This window comes from Psammomys obesus, unplaced genomic scaffold (assembly GCF_907164565.1).
Source record: "Psammomys obesus unplaced genomic scaffold, mPsaObe1.curated_primary_1811, whole genome shotgun sequence".
Lineage (NCBI taxonomy): Eukaryota > Metazoa > Chordata > Mammalia > Rodentia > Muridae > Psammomys > Psammomys obesus.
In genome coordinates this window covers 11456193-11471369 of record NW_026591918.1, presented here as the reverse complement: position 1 = coordinate 11471369, position 15177 = coordinate 11456193, and the positions used below count along the sequence as shown (strand labels likewise).

General features: G+C 47.7%; 1 protein-coding gene across 2 annotated transcripts; it reads left to right on the top strand.

The window, feature by feature from the left end:
• The first annotated feature begins 1371 nt into the window (after window positions 1-1371).
• Window positions 1372-13826, top strand: Znf488 (zinc finger protein 488). 2 transcript variants are annotated; one of them, XR_008720720.1, is made up of 2 exons: window positions 1372-1434; window positions 11175-11237. XR_008720720.1 is itself a non-coding variant. In XM_055612390.1 (2 exons), the coding sequence occupies exons 1-2, from the start codon at window positions 5766-5768 to the stop codon at window positions 12291-12293; spliced, it is 1179 nt and encodes a 392-aa protein (XP_055468365.1). In that variant the 5' UTR covers window positions 5626-5765; the 3' UTR covers window positions 12294-13826. The 2 variants fall into 2 exon arrangements, 1 of the variants encoding a protein (XP_055468365.1); XM_055612390.1 differs by lacking the exon at window positions 1372-1434 and adding an exon at window positions 5626-5825 and having other exon boundaries at window positions 11175-13826.
• The last annotated feature ends 1351 nt before the right edge of the window (window positions 13827-15177 follow it).

The window sequence follows — 15177 nt, the reverse complement described above, 5'->3', positions numbered from 1 at the left end:
TTGAGTTAGACTGCCTCCCATAGGCTCATATATTTAAATGCCTAGTCACCAATGAGTGGAACTATTTGAAACAATTAGAAGGATTAGGATGTGGGACTTCGTTGGAGGAAGTGTGTTACAGGGGACGGGCCTTAAGGTTTCAAAAGCCCATGTCAAGTCCAGGTCTCAGCTACTGCTCCAGCACCTGCCTGCAAGCTGCTGTACTCCCTGCCACGGTAAGTATGCACTAAACCTCTGATACTATAAGAAAGTGGAATTAAATGCTTTCCTTCTGCCCTTCTTTGAGAAAAAGGGGGAGGAGGAGCATGAGGGTGGGACTGGGAGGAGAGGTGGAAGGAGGCTAGGATCAGCTGTAAAGAGATTAAATAAATAAAGAAATGACAAATGAGGGGGAAGGGAAGAGTTGCCTTGGTCATGGTGTCCCTTCACTGACTAAGACCCATGATTCTGAGGGCTGTCCAGCTCCAGCCTTACCCACTTCCTGTTTACTTTGGTAACAGATCCCCCAACCCTGAGAAAGGCTCCCAAGAGTCCTCTGTTCATCTCCGTGCATCTTGGATCCCTGTTGGCCTCAGAGCAATTGTGTCAATGAATGAATGATAGAAGAAGCTGGGGCCTCGGGAGGGTTTTCCTTTCCCTACCCACTTCAAGATGCTCAGCTACCCACGTTCAAACATCAGGGGCCATACAGCAGTGGCGCTGCAACTGCACCAAGCACCCACCGTCTACCCCGACTCTACCACATCTTCCCTGGAACCCACAAGAGTGGAAATTCCTGGTCCTGCAGGACATGACTTTATGGACACCCATTCTCAGCCATCTTTTTACAGGGACCCTCTCTGCCTCACTTCACCCCTCCGTCCAGGGTAGTTACCTAGAGGACATTTGGTGATTGTTGGCCGCCAGGAACCTCGCTGTCATCCTCAATTTGGAAAGGTGTGAAGGCCGGGAGAGTGCTGTGAAACCGCAGCTCAGCTCTGGAGGCTATTCTCGAGGTTAGAGGAAAGAGATTTGAGCGGGAGAGGGCGGCGAGGGGGCAGGCAGGAACCTGCCTTCCTCCCAGAAGGGTTCAAGAACCTAGAGGTTGTAGTGCACTGTGCAACAGCTCAGAGGTGTCAGAAGATGCCGCTTCCAAATACAGCAGGACTGAACCTGAAGCCCTGGCTGTTCTTCAAGCTCCAGAGCCTGCGGGCGAGGAGAGAGAGGTCTGAGGAGCCGAGCTCTGCCTTCTGCTTCGCTACTCCAATCTTCGGTCCCTCTTGCCTCCTCCACCCGGAAGAGCCGGGGAGGTGGAGAGCCTCTAGAGACCCGAAGGTCCCGCCCCCGAGGCGGGGCCTGGTTTCCCGCGGGCTCTGCAGACAAGTTCAACAACGCAGGCTAGCCAGGCGCCTAGCTGGTACCCTCCGGTCTCGCTGATGCTGCGGGAGAGCACAGGTGAGAGGCGCCAGGGGGAGGGATGCTTTTCCTTCCCAAGGCCTTTTCCTGGGGAAGAATTCTCTAGTCCCTCCTTAGCTTTACTGGGCGGGATTTGCCTTCCTTCTGTTGTCAGCTCTACATCTTTCTCCAGGTCACTATCTGGGGCCCATCCTTTGCCTTTCTCATCTTGTCTCTTCCTATGACCCTCTCCTCTCACTTTTTTTTTTCCTTGTAGGTTTCATCTTTATTGATGATTACTCCTTGCACTTCTGTTTTCTTTCCTTTTAAAAACATCTTCTCTTCTTCACACAGTTCTGTTTTTTTCTCCTTGGATGACTGTGTGTGTGTGTGTGTGCGTGCGTGTGCGTGTGTGTGTGTGTGTGTGTGTGTGTCACTTGATTGTGTGTTTCCATACATGCATCTCTATTCTCTATTATTCTCAACCGTGTTTGTGCTGAGTGTTATGGTAAGAACCATGACCCAATCCCAGGTGTGTTCTCCAAAGATCTGGAAATGTAACTCAATGCCTGTTATAGAAAAATACATAAATGATCAAATTGTGTATCTGAGTTTTCAGGGTGAGCTGAAAGAAAATACCTGGTTTTGATAAGATGCTGTGTTCCTTTCTTGACAACAGTTTCTCCCCTAATCGGCACAGACAGCACACCAGGAAAGCTGATCCTTGCAGCGGCTTTTAGGGACAGCTCCAGCCATGCATGTCTTCTGGGCAAGCTGCGCTTGTCAGGTTCTGGGGCATAGAGGGGGTGGTGCTCAAGGCTTTGTAGGAAGACAATGGGATCCCAGGGCTGTGTATGTTTTTTGTCTCCATTAGGCAGAAGGGTAAATGTGAAACTATTTCATGTCACCCTCAAAGATTACCTTAGATGTACTTTAAAAAGGAGAAGAAATCTAGGAAAGCCACCCTGCTTAAATTGTTAGGAAAGCAAGTACAACATATATACAGAAGTAATTTTTATTGCTTTGTTAAAGAGTTAGTCTTGGCAAAGACACAATCTCATGTTTAATGATATTTATGATATGTCTTTATGTTCAAATGCTCACATACTAAGTTGCTTGTTTTCCAGGATGTTAATTACCAATTAAACTTTGCAGCCTTGGCTTCTTAGAAATAATTTAATTTGACCTTGTGGTGTTTTATTGTGCCATTTAATGATAATTCAGCCAGTTTAACTTTTTATTTATGCAGAAAAGGAAGCTTGGCAATGAGTAAGCCACACAAAATTGAGCAGCAGTTGGATCTGGTCAGGGAGGATTGCGGTTGGTGGTTAGTAAAGGGGTTTGCAATGCTACACTAAAGAATTCTGGACAATTAATAAGTGTGTTCTGGGGGTTTGGATTTGGGAAACTGTGGTCTGCATTGGCGAGCTCAATTGTCTTGTAAGTCGTCCAGCAACTGGCTCCAGTGAGTCAGACCTGGTGATAGCAGGTGCTGAAAGGGATGTGTTTCAACTGGTTTAGAAACCCATGTTAGGGAGCAGCCCTGCTAGGCCACAGGGGAGGACTTCACAGCCAGTCCTGAAGAGACCTGGTAAACCAGGGTCAGATGGAAGGGGAGGAGGTCCTCCCCTATCAGTGGACTTGGAAAGGGGCAGGGAGGAGATGAGGGAGGGAGGGTGGGATTGGGAGGGAAAGAGGGAGTGGGATACAGCTAGGACACAGAGTTAATAAAATGTAACTAATAATAAAATAAAGAAAAGAAAAAAAAGAAACCCATGTTAGTTTTGTTTGGCAGATTTCTTTCTCAGAAATCCAAGAGTTGGCAACTTATATTTAAACGCGATAAACTGTTTAAAAAGTATATAAAGGGAATTCTTGAGTTTCAGTGTTTTGGATTTTATTTTTCTTCCTTACGTAGTCCGTGTCTCTATAAAGATGTCATCGGCCTTCTCTTTTTAGATGCTGCTGCTGCTTGAGTATAAAAGCGTTGTGCTGAACAGCCTGGTAGAAAAGCCACGTGCTTTCTCCTGTGAATGCTGCTCTGGAGGGACAACCCTGGCTAGGGCGGGGCATCTGCTTTTCCTCTCTAATAGTACAGGAACAAAAGTGTCCTCTAGTGAGATCTTACATAGACCCCTGTTTGATCCAGTTAGAAGCATCCATATACAGACCAGCATTCCAGCTTTATTTATAAGGGGGTTAACATCCTGAACGTTTGTCCTCCGTGGTGCACCTACTGAGTGGCTAGACTGAGAGTACAACTCAAGCTATGTCTTGGAACCGGAGGCCTTGGGGCTAATTCAACCCCACAGGTTCTAGCTGAAGTAACGCCCCAGATAACACTACTTGTCGGCCAGTGGATGATGTTTATTGGGGTGCCGCTCCTTGCTCTAATGTCCTGGCCATTTTTGGCTATGGCTAATCCTGAATCCACCTAGTAGAGCCCTACGAAACACTGTGTTTGCCATCTGTGCTCATTTGCTTCTTCTCCTAGGGACAGAAGGGTAATGATAAGTCATCCACCTCTATGTGGGTCCACATGGCCAAGCTGTGTTAGTACTGAGCCTAGCCTTACTCTAGTCCTGGAGCTGACTGTGTTCTGGGACCAAACCCTCAGCTTTGCTTGTGTACAAAACTCATTGCTCTAGAAGGCTAGAGCCTTAGTTGGACATGGAAACCTCCAGGAGTGGCTAGAAGAGGAAGCCCTCATCTCTGCTTCTCCATGAAAAAGAAAAAGCCTGCGAAGCTTTTAGGTTTTTAATGTTTCCAGTGCCCCAGAGGTAGGAGATGCCTAGAATATGCACAGTCCCTACAGGAAGACACAGGTACTCACCATCCTTGTACAGAAAACATCAATGTGTGATTATATTCTGGAATCTTTCAAAAGGAGCTAGGAAGGCTCCAGAGACTAGAGACACCAAAAGACTGTAAGCACTGCAGGGGTGGGGATGCTTTGTTCTGTTTCAACTGAGAAGAAAAGGCAAATACAGGAGACAATCTAGCAGTGTCTATGTTGTCACTGAGAAGAACTAGTTTATGAATTGCAGCTGAGATCCATGAAAATTGATATGGTGCGAGAGGACTATCAGAACTCTGAGACATTCAGCTGTTTACCAAGCATCTTATAGTCTGTAAATGGAACAAAAAGGAAAGAAATGCCCTGGCTACCTGCTCATTTATTTAGCACCACGGTGTGGTAGTTCCTGCAAGTTCACAAGTAATGGAAGGGTAGCCATGAGGTGACTCTGTCCCTTTGTGAGAATGACAATAATTTGTCTACAAACTGGGTCCTGAGCCAGGTTCCTTGGCACTTTAGAGATACTGATCTAACCAATATTTATGACAACCACGTGAGGTGGAGTACCCACATGTTCCCTTTTGCAAATGGGAAAACAGAGGTCCTAGTGTGAGCAAAGGCAAAGAATGATGGACTACAGGCCTTCCATCCCTGGAGCCCATATGCTTGACCTTGGTGATGTCAATGTGGGGCTCCACAGGAGCTGGGACAACTGACAAAGGCAGAGACATCAAGGTTATGTGGGAAAACGTGGCCATAGCTTCTCAGGCGTTGGAATTATGAGTCTTCAGTTTGTATCTAAGAATGAGGAATAAGACCGGAAATAAATTCATCTCTCATAATGTAGTACTTGCTGTTTTGGTCAATAGCAGCACCCTGATTGATAGCTCAGGAGGGACAGGAGCTACAGGAAGAAGTATCTCCTATGGCAGGAAAGATGGCCATGGGAAGATATCACCCTGTTGATTTGGGGGTCCTGGTGTCAGAAAGCACTCAGGATCATAGGATCATCATATGATCTGAGGTCTTGAAGAATGGTGAGAGGGTCTTGGGATTTCATCCTCTTTTTTGAGATAGAAAGATATGGAGTGGTTCTGAACTACGTTTGTACAATTCAGAGGGCTGTCTGTGAACATCATAGTAAAAAGAACCAAGGATGATCATAAAAGCCTCTTAGTGGAACACATACAATGATGGAGTGATAAAGACCCATAAAAAGTGTCAGGACGGAGAGCCCAGGATGAACTGAGGCTATTGAGGATAGCCAAGGACAACAAAGAGTCTTTTCATATGAGGTTCAGAGCAAGGAACAAGGAGTGCATAGATTCATCACTCTCTAGGGCAGCTGGCATCTGTGGGAGGAGAAAGGGGAAGGGGCAGTTCCACTCTGTCCAGAAAACAGCTGGGCAGAGAGTGATTCCACAGTCCACAGGGTGGTGGAAGTGCAGGAGAGAAGGGAGAAGTGCAGAGCACTGTGTGAGGGGTCCGGCTTCTGTGTCTGGGATGAGGAATGTCTTGGAGACGAGCTCCCACATCCGTGGTGGCCCTCTGAGAGGCATGGGGATCAAGGAGATGCAGATGCTGCTGGAGATGGATGAGACTTAGAAGTCTGACTTTGACCTTGGGAAAGATGCTAGTATCCAAGGAAGGAGAGGTGAGCACACAGAGGCAGCGAGGTTTCTGCAGAAGTAAGGCATAACAGTCTCACACTGTGTTCCATTTTGAGGGGCTTCCATCTGGCAGTTTTCATGGAGGAAGTGGGGGTAGGGCCTCAGGTAGACGTGACAGGAAATCCTGAGCTCTTACCTGCATGATTAACCTCATGAAATGCTGATGAGTAGCCAGAGGTTCTCATCAGAGAAGCAGGCAAAGAATCCACACAAATGCCATTTGCACACGATATGTGTATACAGCCAAAGGCACATGCTAATACCCGTGTACTCTCACATAAACACGTACACATAACTCACACATATATACATGCTCTTCTTCATATCTTCCTCTCTCTAGTTATTACTTTGCTGTTGTCTGCTCCATTTCTCCTTCCTCTTTTTCCTTATCATCATTTATTCATTCCCCCCTTTCTTATCTTCCCTTCCCCTTTTAAGGATTGAGGTCATGGCATTGATGGGGCATGAGGTTGGATAGGGTGTCTAACTCAATAATCTTCACTCACCGGATTTACAATGGTGTCAAAGCTGTGATGCCCTACAGAGTTTAGCAAAATGGCATGGGGATAGGTTTGCAAAAAAATGTAGCTGGGTGGAGAGACACAAGACACCTCATAGTTTTTGTGAAAATTAAGTGAAATCAAATGCACGGAATAGTTGGCCTATACACATGCCGACAATAGATTATCATGACTTTTGTTTTTACATCATGAAACATCCTGGTGACCGGCTTTCTGTCCTGCACGTCCTTGAGAAGAGAATGGTCAAATCTGCTTGAGTGCCATGGAAAGTTCTGGTTCTGGATTAGCTGTCTCTGGTTGGAAAATGCTCCCTGGACCATGAAGGCAGCACCATAGGGTCTCTGCGGGGACAGAAGTAAGTTCAGTGAACTCAGGAGTTTTTGAGGCAGGTTCTTAAACAGTCTTGGGTATAACGTTGTCTGGGACCAGCTGACTTTGGAGAAGTGTCTGAGATGAAAGGGAAAGGCAGAGGACGAGTATGTTTTAGTGTATCATGGGAATGTTTGTATATTTGTGTATGAATATATGTTTGCAGGTGTACATGTGTGTATAGTGTATAGTGTGTACATGTGTGTATACTGTATGAGTGTGTTTGTGTGAAAGTATATGTCTATGTATATGTTTAGTATGTGTGTGTGTATATGTGTGTCTGTGTTTGTGTATGTGTCTGTGTTTTTCTCTGTCAGTGTTTCTCTCTCTCTCTCTCTCTCTCTCTCTCTCTGTGTGTGTGTGTGTTTGAGAATGTGCCCATTTGAATGTATACACATGTCTGTGTGAGTTCATGTCTGTGTTAGTGCTGGGGATTCAAACAGACTGGCTATTTGATAAAGAGAGGAGTAATTTATCTCAAGTAGTTACAGCTGGGAGATCAGAGACTGGACTGCGGAGATGTTTTAAGCCCATTTTACAGGTATAGACTGCTGCCCTAGGTCGGCTTCTTCCCTTGGAGAAGCTTAGCTGGGGCAGCTGGGTGCAATGCAGATTCTTGGTCAGCAGAAAGTGTGGGAGAAACAACCTACTTTCTTCAGGGACAGCTTCGGTGAGACCGCTCTGTAAAGAAATTTTAATTCAGAATATAGCTACTCTGGCAACAGGTCACATCCAAAGACCTAGTCAATGTGATCAGGCTGGAATACAAACACAGCTTTAATCCAGGAGACAGAAGCAATCAGATCTGAGTGCAAGGCCAGCCTGGTATTGAGTAAATTTTAAATAAAGAAAAGCTTAATTCCAGATATAGTAGTATACATGCCGTTAATCCCAAACAATGAAGGTAAAATTAGTTTGTAAAAGGAAGCGCCCATGTTTGAAAATGATGTCTAATCCAGTGGTAGAAACAGTGACAAATCAGAGAAAGACTTAACATAATAGGATATGCCAACTTTCAAAAGGAATGAGAGGAAAGGAAAGCTGTTTAAGGGGCAATTCAGAGAGGAAAAAGGACAGTTTTTACCAGGACAGTAATAGAGAGATGGGCTGCAGAGAGAGAACTCAGGTGAAGACAGCATGAGCCAGAGAATGAGAAGGAGCCAAGAGATTAGAAAAGATTGCTGTAGTTAGTCTGAGGCCAAGCAGAGCAATTCAGAGGTCAAGAGAGAAGCCAGGTTGAATAAGTCAACTGGGAGAGGAGTTTGAGCTTGAACAGCTGAGTTGAATCAGCCAACCCAGAGCTCAGAAAGAACAAGAAAGGATGAGCTTATTAAGCAGTAACTCTTAGAGGCTGAAAATATTGTAGGCCGAGGTTACATTGTAAGGAGGCTAGAAGCTTCCAGGACCAGGTCTAGGTTAGCAGAAAGAGGCCGTAAGCCTCCTAGACAACAACTGAACCAGGAGAATAAAAGTTCATTTTACACAGCTCATTTAATTGGGGGAGGGGGACAAAGGCTATTTAAGCCTTTGGGGAGTGGGTAGAGACTTTAGGGGTGAGTTTACAACATTGACTGGGGCCAAGGTACTGGAAATGCCTTATTTGCATGAAGAGGAAGTCCAGGTGCTTGCTTCACATGACTTTATAGGAGAAAGGAAGTTTAACCTATAACCTGGCCAGGCTATGTGACCACCTCAAGGGTGGCAGGCATGAAGGCCCAGGGAGTGTGTATGGGGGGGGGGAGGGTTGTATTCTTACTGGTCTCAAGATGAGATTTGCAGGGTTTGGATGTGACCTGAACTCACTCTTGCTTCAGGCTGGCTCCCCATGCGTGCCTGACCCTACATACCCCTGGATTGCCTTGCTCAGGTTTCCATGTGGCCGCTGTTGCCTCTGTACACTCAACATCCTGGCAAACATGACAGGTGATGCTGCCGCAGCCCCATGGCCTCTGCAAGTTAGAAAGGGCGCTGAGGTGATCCACTTCACCACGGCAGCACACAGAGCGAGGAGGGACTCGGCGACATCACACTAGAGCAACTGTGCAAAAGCTTTTGTCAAAGGAGAGGGTGTTGAGGCTTCCTTTTCCTGCACTTCGGGCAACTTCTGTATTTTAACTCTCTCAGAAAGCTGATGCTGGTTTAATCCCTTTGGGTACTTCTGAAAGAAAGGGGCAGGTCGGGTGCTATGTGCTCGCTGCACAGGGAGGTAGAAGGAAGCAAGATAAGGCAGTTGCCCAACAAACCCCCAAGGACAGTGAATAAGGAGCCTTGTCACTCCTAGGTCAGTCTGGCTCAGGGACAAGTAGACAGTTGACATGGGTAGAGGAGAAATGAGTGGGTTTAGTTGTGGGATGAGTCAAGAGTGTGGTGCAAGGGCCAGACGCAGCCCACCTCCACCCTGCCGAGTGCTCCTCCAGCCCTCTGGCCTCTTGTGCCTATAGAAGCTCCTGTCTGTCAGTACCTGAAGTCTCCTGGCACACCTGACAACAAAAATTAAAGTCAACATGCCAACCAGCAGCGAAAACTGTCCTTATCCAGGGTGCAAGCACATTAGAATTGTCAGGGAAGTCAAGCTGGCAGGTGACAATGTTTATGCTCCGCTAATGCGGTGGTGGCTGCCCTGATGACAGACACTGGGATGGTGCTGAGCCTGGTGCCACTGCGTGGTTGCTCTGTGTGTGTTTGCTCACACGTGTGCACATGTGAATGTGTGCCGTGTTGACATGCTCCCTCGCAGAGTCCTGGAGGCACAGCCCTCGGAGTTGGATGGGATTGTCACTTCTAGAATAGTCACAGCGTTTTGGGTATAAGTAGCAAACACCAGCTTTGGCTAACTCAGCAGAGAAGGGGTTTATTAGGTTATGTGACAGAGTAGGTCCCACCATCAGAGGGATGGCTGGAGACCTGAACTAGAGAAAGACAGGGGCCATGTAGCAGCAGAGAACCCCAGTAGCAGGAGTATGTTGGTACTCTATCAGACATCTGCTTTATTGTCCTACGAAGCAATAATCTTGCCAGGTTTGGCTGGCTTTGGAACCTTTTGGTCCTGGCAGCATCTCCTGAGGGATTGCTGTGTGTCTTACCTGGTTGCCCTCTGAGGGCTACACTGGCATAGGCTCTTTTTCCTGGGCCTGAGAGATCAGTAGGGTAGAAGGAGTGACGTACATCCTGCCCAGGGAAGGCTGGGCCCAGAGCCAAGCTTGACAATATGATGACTAAGGTAGAGAAGGGCAGGGTGCTGACAGAAGCCATTCCTTTGCTTGAGGGACAGGCTCCTAAGGGATCCTCGGGTCTGCATGCTAGGGGAGATCCGCAGCTCTCAAAGGAACTGGTGTTGAGTTATAATCCACTGGGAGCAAAAGCTGCTTCAAGTACGTGTTTGGTGGTTAACTTTCACAGTGTGGGAAGCATGCCCACAGGACCCTGCACTGAGCTCCCTCGGGGGTCTAGGGCTAAGGTCCTGTGCTGCTGCACTATGGCCGCCCATGTACATATGCCCCTTCCACTTGTGCTGTTCCCTTCTAGAGCTTCCCTTTTGTGACTCAGAGGACGGCCAGATCCAGGTGAGGTGAAGGTGAGGTCCCCCTGGAACAGTCCTGAAGCTGCCCCCAAACAAAAAGCCACCCTTCTTCCTCCTGTCCGTAGCTTGGATAGCAAACCCTTGACACCCAAAGGACTGTGCAGGAAGCACTCCCTATCAGGGACCAGAGCAGGGGAAAACATGCATAAAACTAAGAATTAGCCACTGTGTGATCTCAGCCAGAGCAAGGTCCACAGAGAAAGGCAACCCGGAAGGGAGTAGGGGAAAGCAGGGACAAGGAATCTCAGAAGATTGGTCCGGAGGAATTAAAAAAAAAAAGTGAAAGCAGGAAGGAGAAAGGGGCTACTAGTTCAGGAGATAGGGAATGGGAGGAGTGACTTAAGGAGCCAAGATAATGAATGCACGAACCTTCCACACTACCACCTCCTGATGTTGGGGCTTCCCCAGTCTCCAGACACTGAGCCAGGGCCAGACGGAGATCCTGGAGCTGGAGCATGGCTTCCTCCCAGGGCGTCAGCTTGTTGGTAGGTGTTTAGGATCTCCTGTGTTCTGCCTCAGGACAGGCTGTCTTCCCTATCACTCCAGCTCCGTGGTTCTGAGCCAGGCCTCAGGTTAATCACAGTAGCTGTTTCTGTGGCTTCCTTGCTTTTCCTTGCATGGGGCCATGCATACTCCTCTGGTGCCACCGCTCCAGGGCTCTTTCTGGCAGATGCCTGTCTCCACCTGGCTGTTGGAGTCTAAACCACCTGGGCTCATCTTCTCTCTCTTTCTCTCCAGATGACACTGCTTCCACTTCATAAACATAAAAGGGAGTCTAGAAAAGGTGGGCCTGTCTGGCGTCAGCCTATGAGGGACTCTGAATGAGCTTTGCCTGCCTCACTGTCTGATGTCTCTTTCTGCAGACACCAGTGGTCAAGAGCATCCACTCTGGACTTCTGCAGGGACCTTCCTGTCTCATAGCTTCTCCTGGGGGTAGGGACCAGCCCTTTGGAACCCCAAAGCCATATAGACCAATGGCTGCTGGAGCATCTACCTTGCTTAGCCTATCAGGTCCTGCTGATCACATGGCTGAGAGCAAAGGAGCTTCTCTGAGCCCTTCAGTTGGAAAGAGATGGAGGCTCATGGAACCCAAGCAGATCCAGACAGGGCTGCTCAAGAAAACAAATCCCCTGGACTCTGAAGCTGCTGAACGTAAGACTGGCCAAAATGCAGCCTACAGCCAACTGAGCTTGCCAACAGCACTGAACAAGCCTCGACCAGAGAGGCCTGCAGCCTGCAAGGCATGCACAGAGCAGAGGCAGAACACCTTCACAGAGCTGTCATGCCTCCAGCAGAGGCCAGGAGACATTCAGGCTCAAAAGAGGAAGCCAGAGGACCCAGAAGACCAGCTCAGCACTCAGCAGCCACCCTTGGGTCTCCCCAGGGCCCCAGCTGATGGCACAGTGTGCTCAGGATGGCCAGGTGCAGTCAGGAGTGAGCAGAAAAGTGCTTTCAGCAAGCCAGCCAAGCGCCCAGCAGAGAAACCTAGGCGCTCCTCGGTGCTTCTGGCTGGTGGAAGTGCAGAGGGCCCCTGGGAACTCTCAGGACTCATCACCGCTGTGGACATCCCATGCTGGGCTCAGCTGTCGACTTTCAAGCTCATGGGTGACTTCTGGAAATTACACACGTTGTCACAGAACCTTCTACTCTGCAGTGCTTTCCAGGGGGCTCCCGCGCCATGGCTGGAGCACACCCAGGTACTCACATCCTCAGCACCTCCTGCCTCAGCCTCTCGGGCTCTTCTGCCACCCACACTCTCCTCTCTGGGCTTGTCTACTCAGAACTGGTGTGCAAAGTGCAACCTAGCCTTTCGTCTGACGGCTGACCTAGTCTTCCATATGCGGTCCCATCACAAAAGGGAGCATGTGGGCCTCGATCCACATTCCAAGAAACGAAGAGAGGAAGTTCTCACTTGCCCTGTGTGCCACGAGTACTTCCGGGAGCGCCATCATCTTTCCAGGCATATGACTTCACATAGTTAGCAGGTGGCTATGGAGGAAACTGAAGGCCATAGTATCCTGTGTGCGGTGGTGAGGTGCAGGTGACTTCTGTCCTGTGCTGAGAAGGCTGGCAAACATGTCTTCAAGGCTGCTTCCTTTGCTTCCAAGAGATGAACAACTCAGTTATCATCTGTCAGATGTCCCAGCCCCTGTGACGTGATCTCCTGGAAAGTCATGTGTTAGAATGATTAGCTTCACTGGAGCTCGTGTGGCACCGATGGCCCATGGCCCAGGGAGTGGCGCTGCTCCTTCTCTGTCCCTAGTGCTCCGCATGGAGGCACATGTGCGCTACTTCCTTGGCTTTCCTGGCAAGCAAGCCTGCTTTTAATTTTGGCTCTTTCACCTATGTGCCATGGCCTTGGACATGTTCCTTTAACTTGATGACCCTCAGTTTTCTTGTTTTTTAAGTGGTGTGTTATTGGGATGTCGTCAGAGTCCCGAGGAAGGTGGCCCACTTCCCTGGCAGAACGTAAACACTAAACATATGGAGTTCACAGTCACTGCTTGCCCTAACCAGCTACGTTATTCGGGAAATCTCAGGGGTGAAGAAGCACAAGGCGGCAGCAAGGCTGGAGATGAGCTTGGCTTGGTAAACATGGTGTAGGCTGCCTTCAAGTCTATGCCCTTTTCCTGCTGGGTCATTATGCTGAGCATAGTGAAGCTGGGAGCACAAAGTGGTAGGCAAAATGCCCAGATAGGTTTCCAGCCTCTGCCTGGGTCACAAACCTAACCTTCCCTGGGCTAATGTAAATCCAGGCCTAAAGTGACTAAGTGGAAAAGTGCCCTGGCTGAAACCATAACTAAGGAATGGGGTCTCGTAATTCAAGCCCTCAGTTCTCTGGGTCTTTGCACTGTGAATATGTGAGAGTGGAGAAACAGAGCGTGCATCATTTATTCTGGATGGTCTCTGGGTGACATCCTTCCTTGTGGTCCTGAGTAACACAGGAAAGAGCAACTGGAAGGTATCAGAATGAGGTCCCCAGGAGGACTTTACATCCGACCATCCCAACCCACAACACTGTGGGATATAGACAGTGAATTCTCATCCTACTGCAGAAGAATTTAAACCTGAAAGGGCTAATGGCTTTCCCAAGGCCACTACTCAGGAGAATTGGTGGAAGAACAAAATCACTCGACCTCCGGATCTGAGCTCATGTCTTGTCTCGTCTGCTCCATATCTGCTTAGCTAGCATGGTCACGGAGTCACTTAGCTACTCAAGAACTGGAGCTTAGAGGCTTCTCTCCTTAAGTTCAGTTTCAACTTAACCTTGCTTTTTGTACACAAGCGCATAAATGCACGTGTGCACGTGTACACACACACGGACTCGTACAGCACACCGCTCTTCTCTACATCCTGTATACTAAACAACATAAAGATTTATCTTGTTCACTGTTGCTTTCATCATTAGAATGAAAGTAAGTTTTACTGTTTCATTTCCTGCTGTGTTTCTATCATCTAGAACAATGCAGACATATAGTAGGTACTCAAAAGGTATCTGTTGAAAGAAAGAATAAATGAACACGTTAATAAATGAATGATCTGTCTGACTCTGGCTTTGTTCCTGCCAACTCATGAGTTGGCTTTGGGGAACAGGAGGTAGCAACTGTGAAAAGCATGTGTCCACTTATCATGAGAGCATGGATTGACCCCTGATTTCTATGCCATCTCTTTGAAAGGGAAATGGACCTGTGAAGATACAGAAGACATCTTAGAGCTTATGTTGACACAACTTGTTTTGCAGCCAGATTTACAAGTTCAAAGATGTTTAAGAGCTCGTGACTTAGAATTTGTTAGTGCCACAGTCCCTCAGAATAAGCATGCTGGGCTCCCAGGCTTCCTTGGAAAGTTAAAGCCTTTCTCATGTCTTCCTCCTTCATGTCACTTGTTCCTCTTGAGGAGAAGCTACTTTAATCCATCACTTCCCAAGTTACCTCTTTCATAAAAAAAAAAAAAAGTCTGGAGATTTTCATTCTTCAAAATTCATGTGAAATTCTAAGGTGGGCTTTTGGCAGATTGGGATTAATGTCTTTATGGGCTCCAGAGTGCCAGCTCCCCATTTCTGAGGACACAGATAAAAGGGGCAAGTTCTGAACTAGAAAATGGCCCTCACAAAAGACATTACATCTACTGACACCTGTGCCCTTTACTCTCCGGAACCGTGAGCAATAAATTCCTGTTGTTTCTAAGCTGCCCAGGCTATGGTGTTTTGTTATAGTAGCCTGAACAGAGCAAGCGGCCACCTTCTACACAGGGATCAATTACCAATTCTAGGGGTATAGAAATGGCTGCAGGGGTTAATAATGCTTGGTTATCTTCCAGAGGACCCAAATTGGGTTATCAGCTCTCACGTCAGCCATCACAACTGCCTGCAACTCCAGCTCTGTGGAATCCAATGCTCTTTTGTGGCCTCAGGGAGTACCTGCACACATGTGGCACAACCATTCCCACACACATAAAAATAATTATTATCTGAAAATTAAAGCACCGAAGAAGTCCTCAGGGGCCGAGAGTGTGGCTCAGTAGTACAGTGCTTGCCCAGCATGCATGAGACCCAAGGTTCAATCTCCGGCATTGCGCAAAAGAAATGATAATTTGAAAATGAGACTGAAATAAAACTTTTTGAATTCAGATCAGCTTATTAAACAAGGTCTTTCCTACTGACCCCTACCCTGAATGCTTCTAGTGCTTAATTTAGACCAGCATTGAGGTTTTCTTTTTCCTATGGTTTTGGAAACAATGAAAAGTATTACAACGCCAGGTCCTGGTTTTGAGCTTTTTACAGGTTCCTGGATCATTAGATCGGGGATCCTAAACACAAATGACTGTATGAGTAGGAAAACAAATGTAGGCGAAGGTGCCAGAGAA

Excerpts from the sequence above, each read along its gene's own strand:
- Znf488 (XM_055612390.1), top strand. The coding sequence starts at position 5,766 with ATGAGACTTAGAAGTCTGACTTTGACCTTGGGAAAGATGCTAGTATCC. Across the intron at positions 5,826-11,174 it reads TAGTATCCAAGGAAGGAGAG|ACACCAGTGGTCAAGAGCAT; the intron begins GTGAGCACACAG and ends CTCTTTCTGCAG.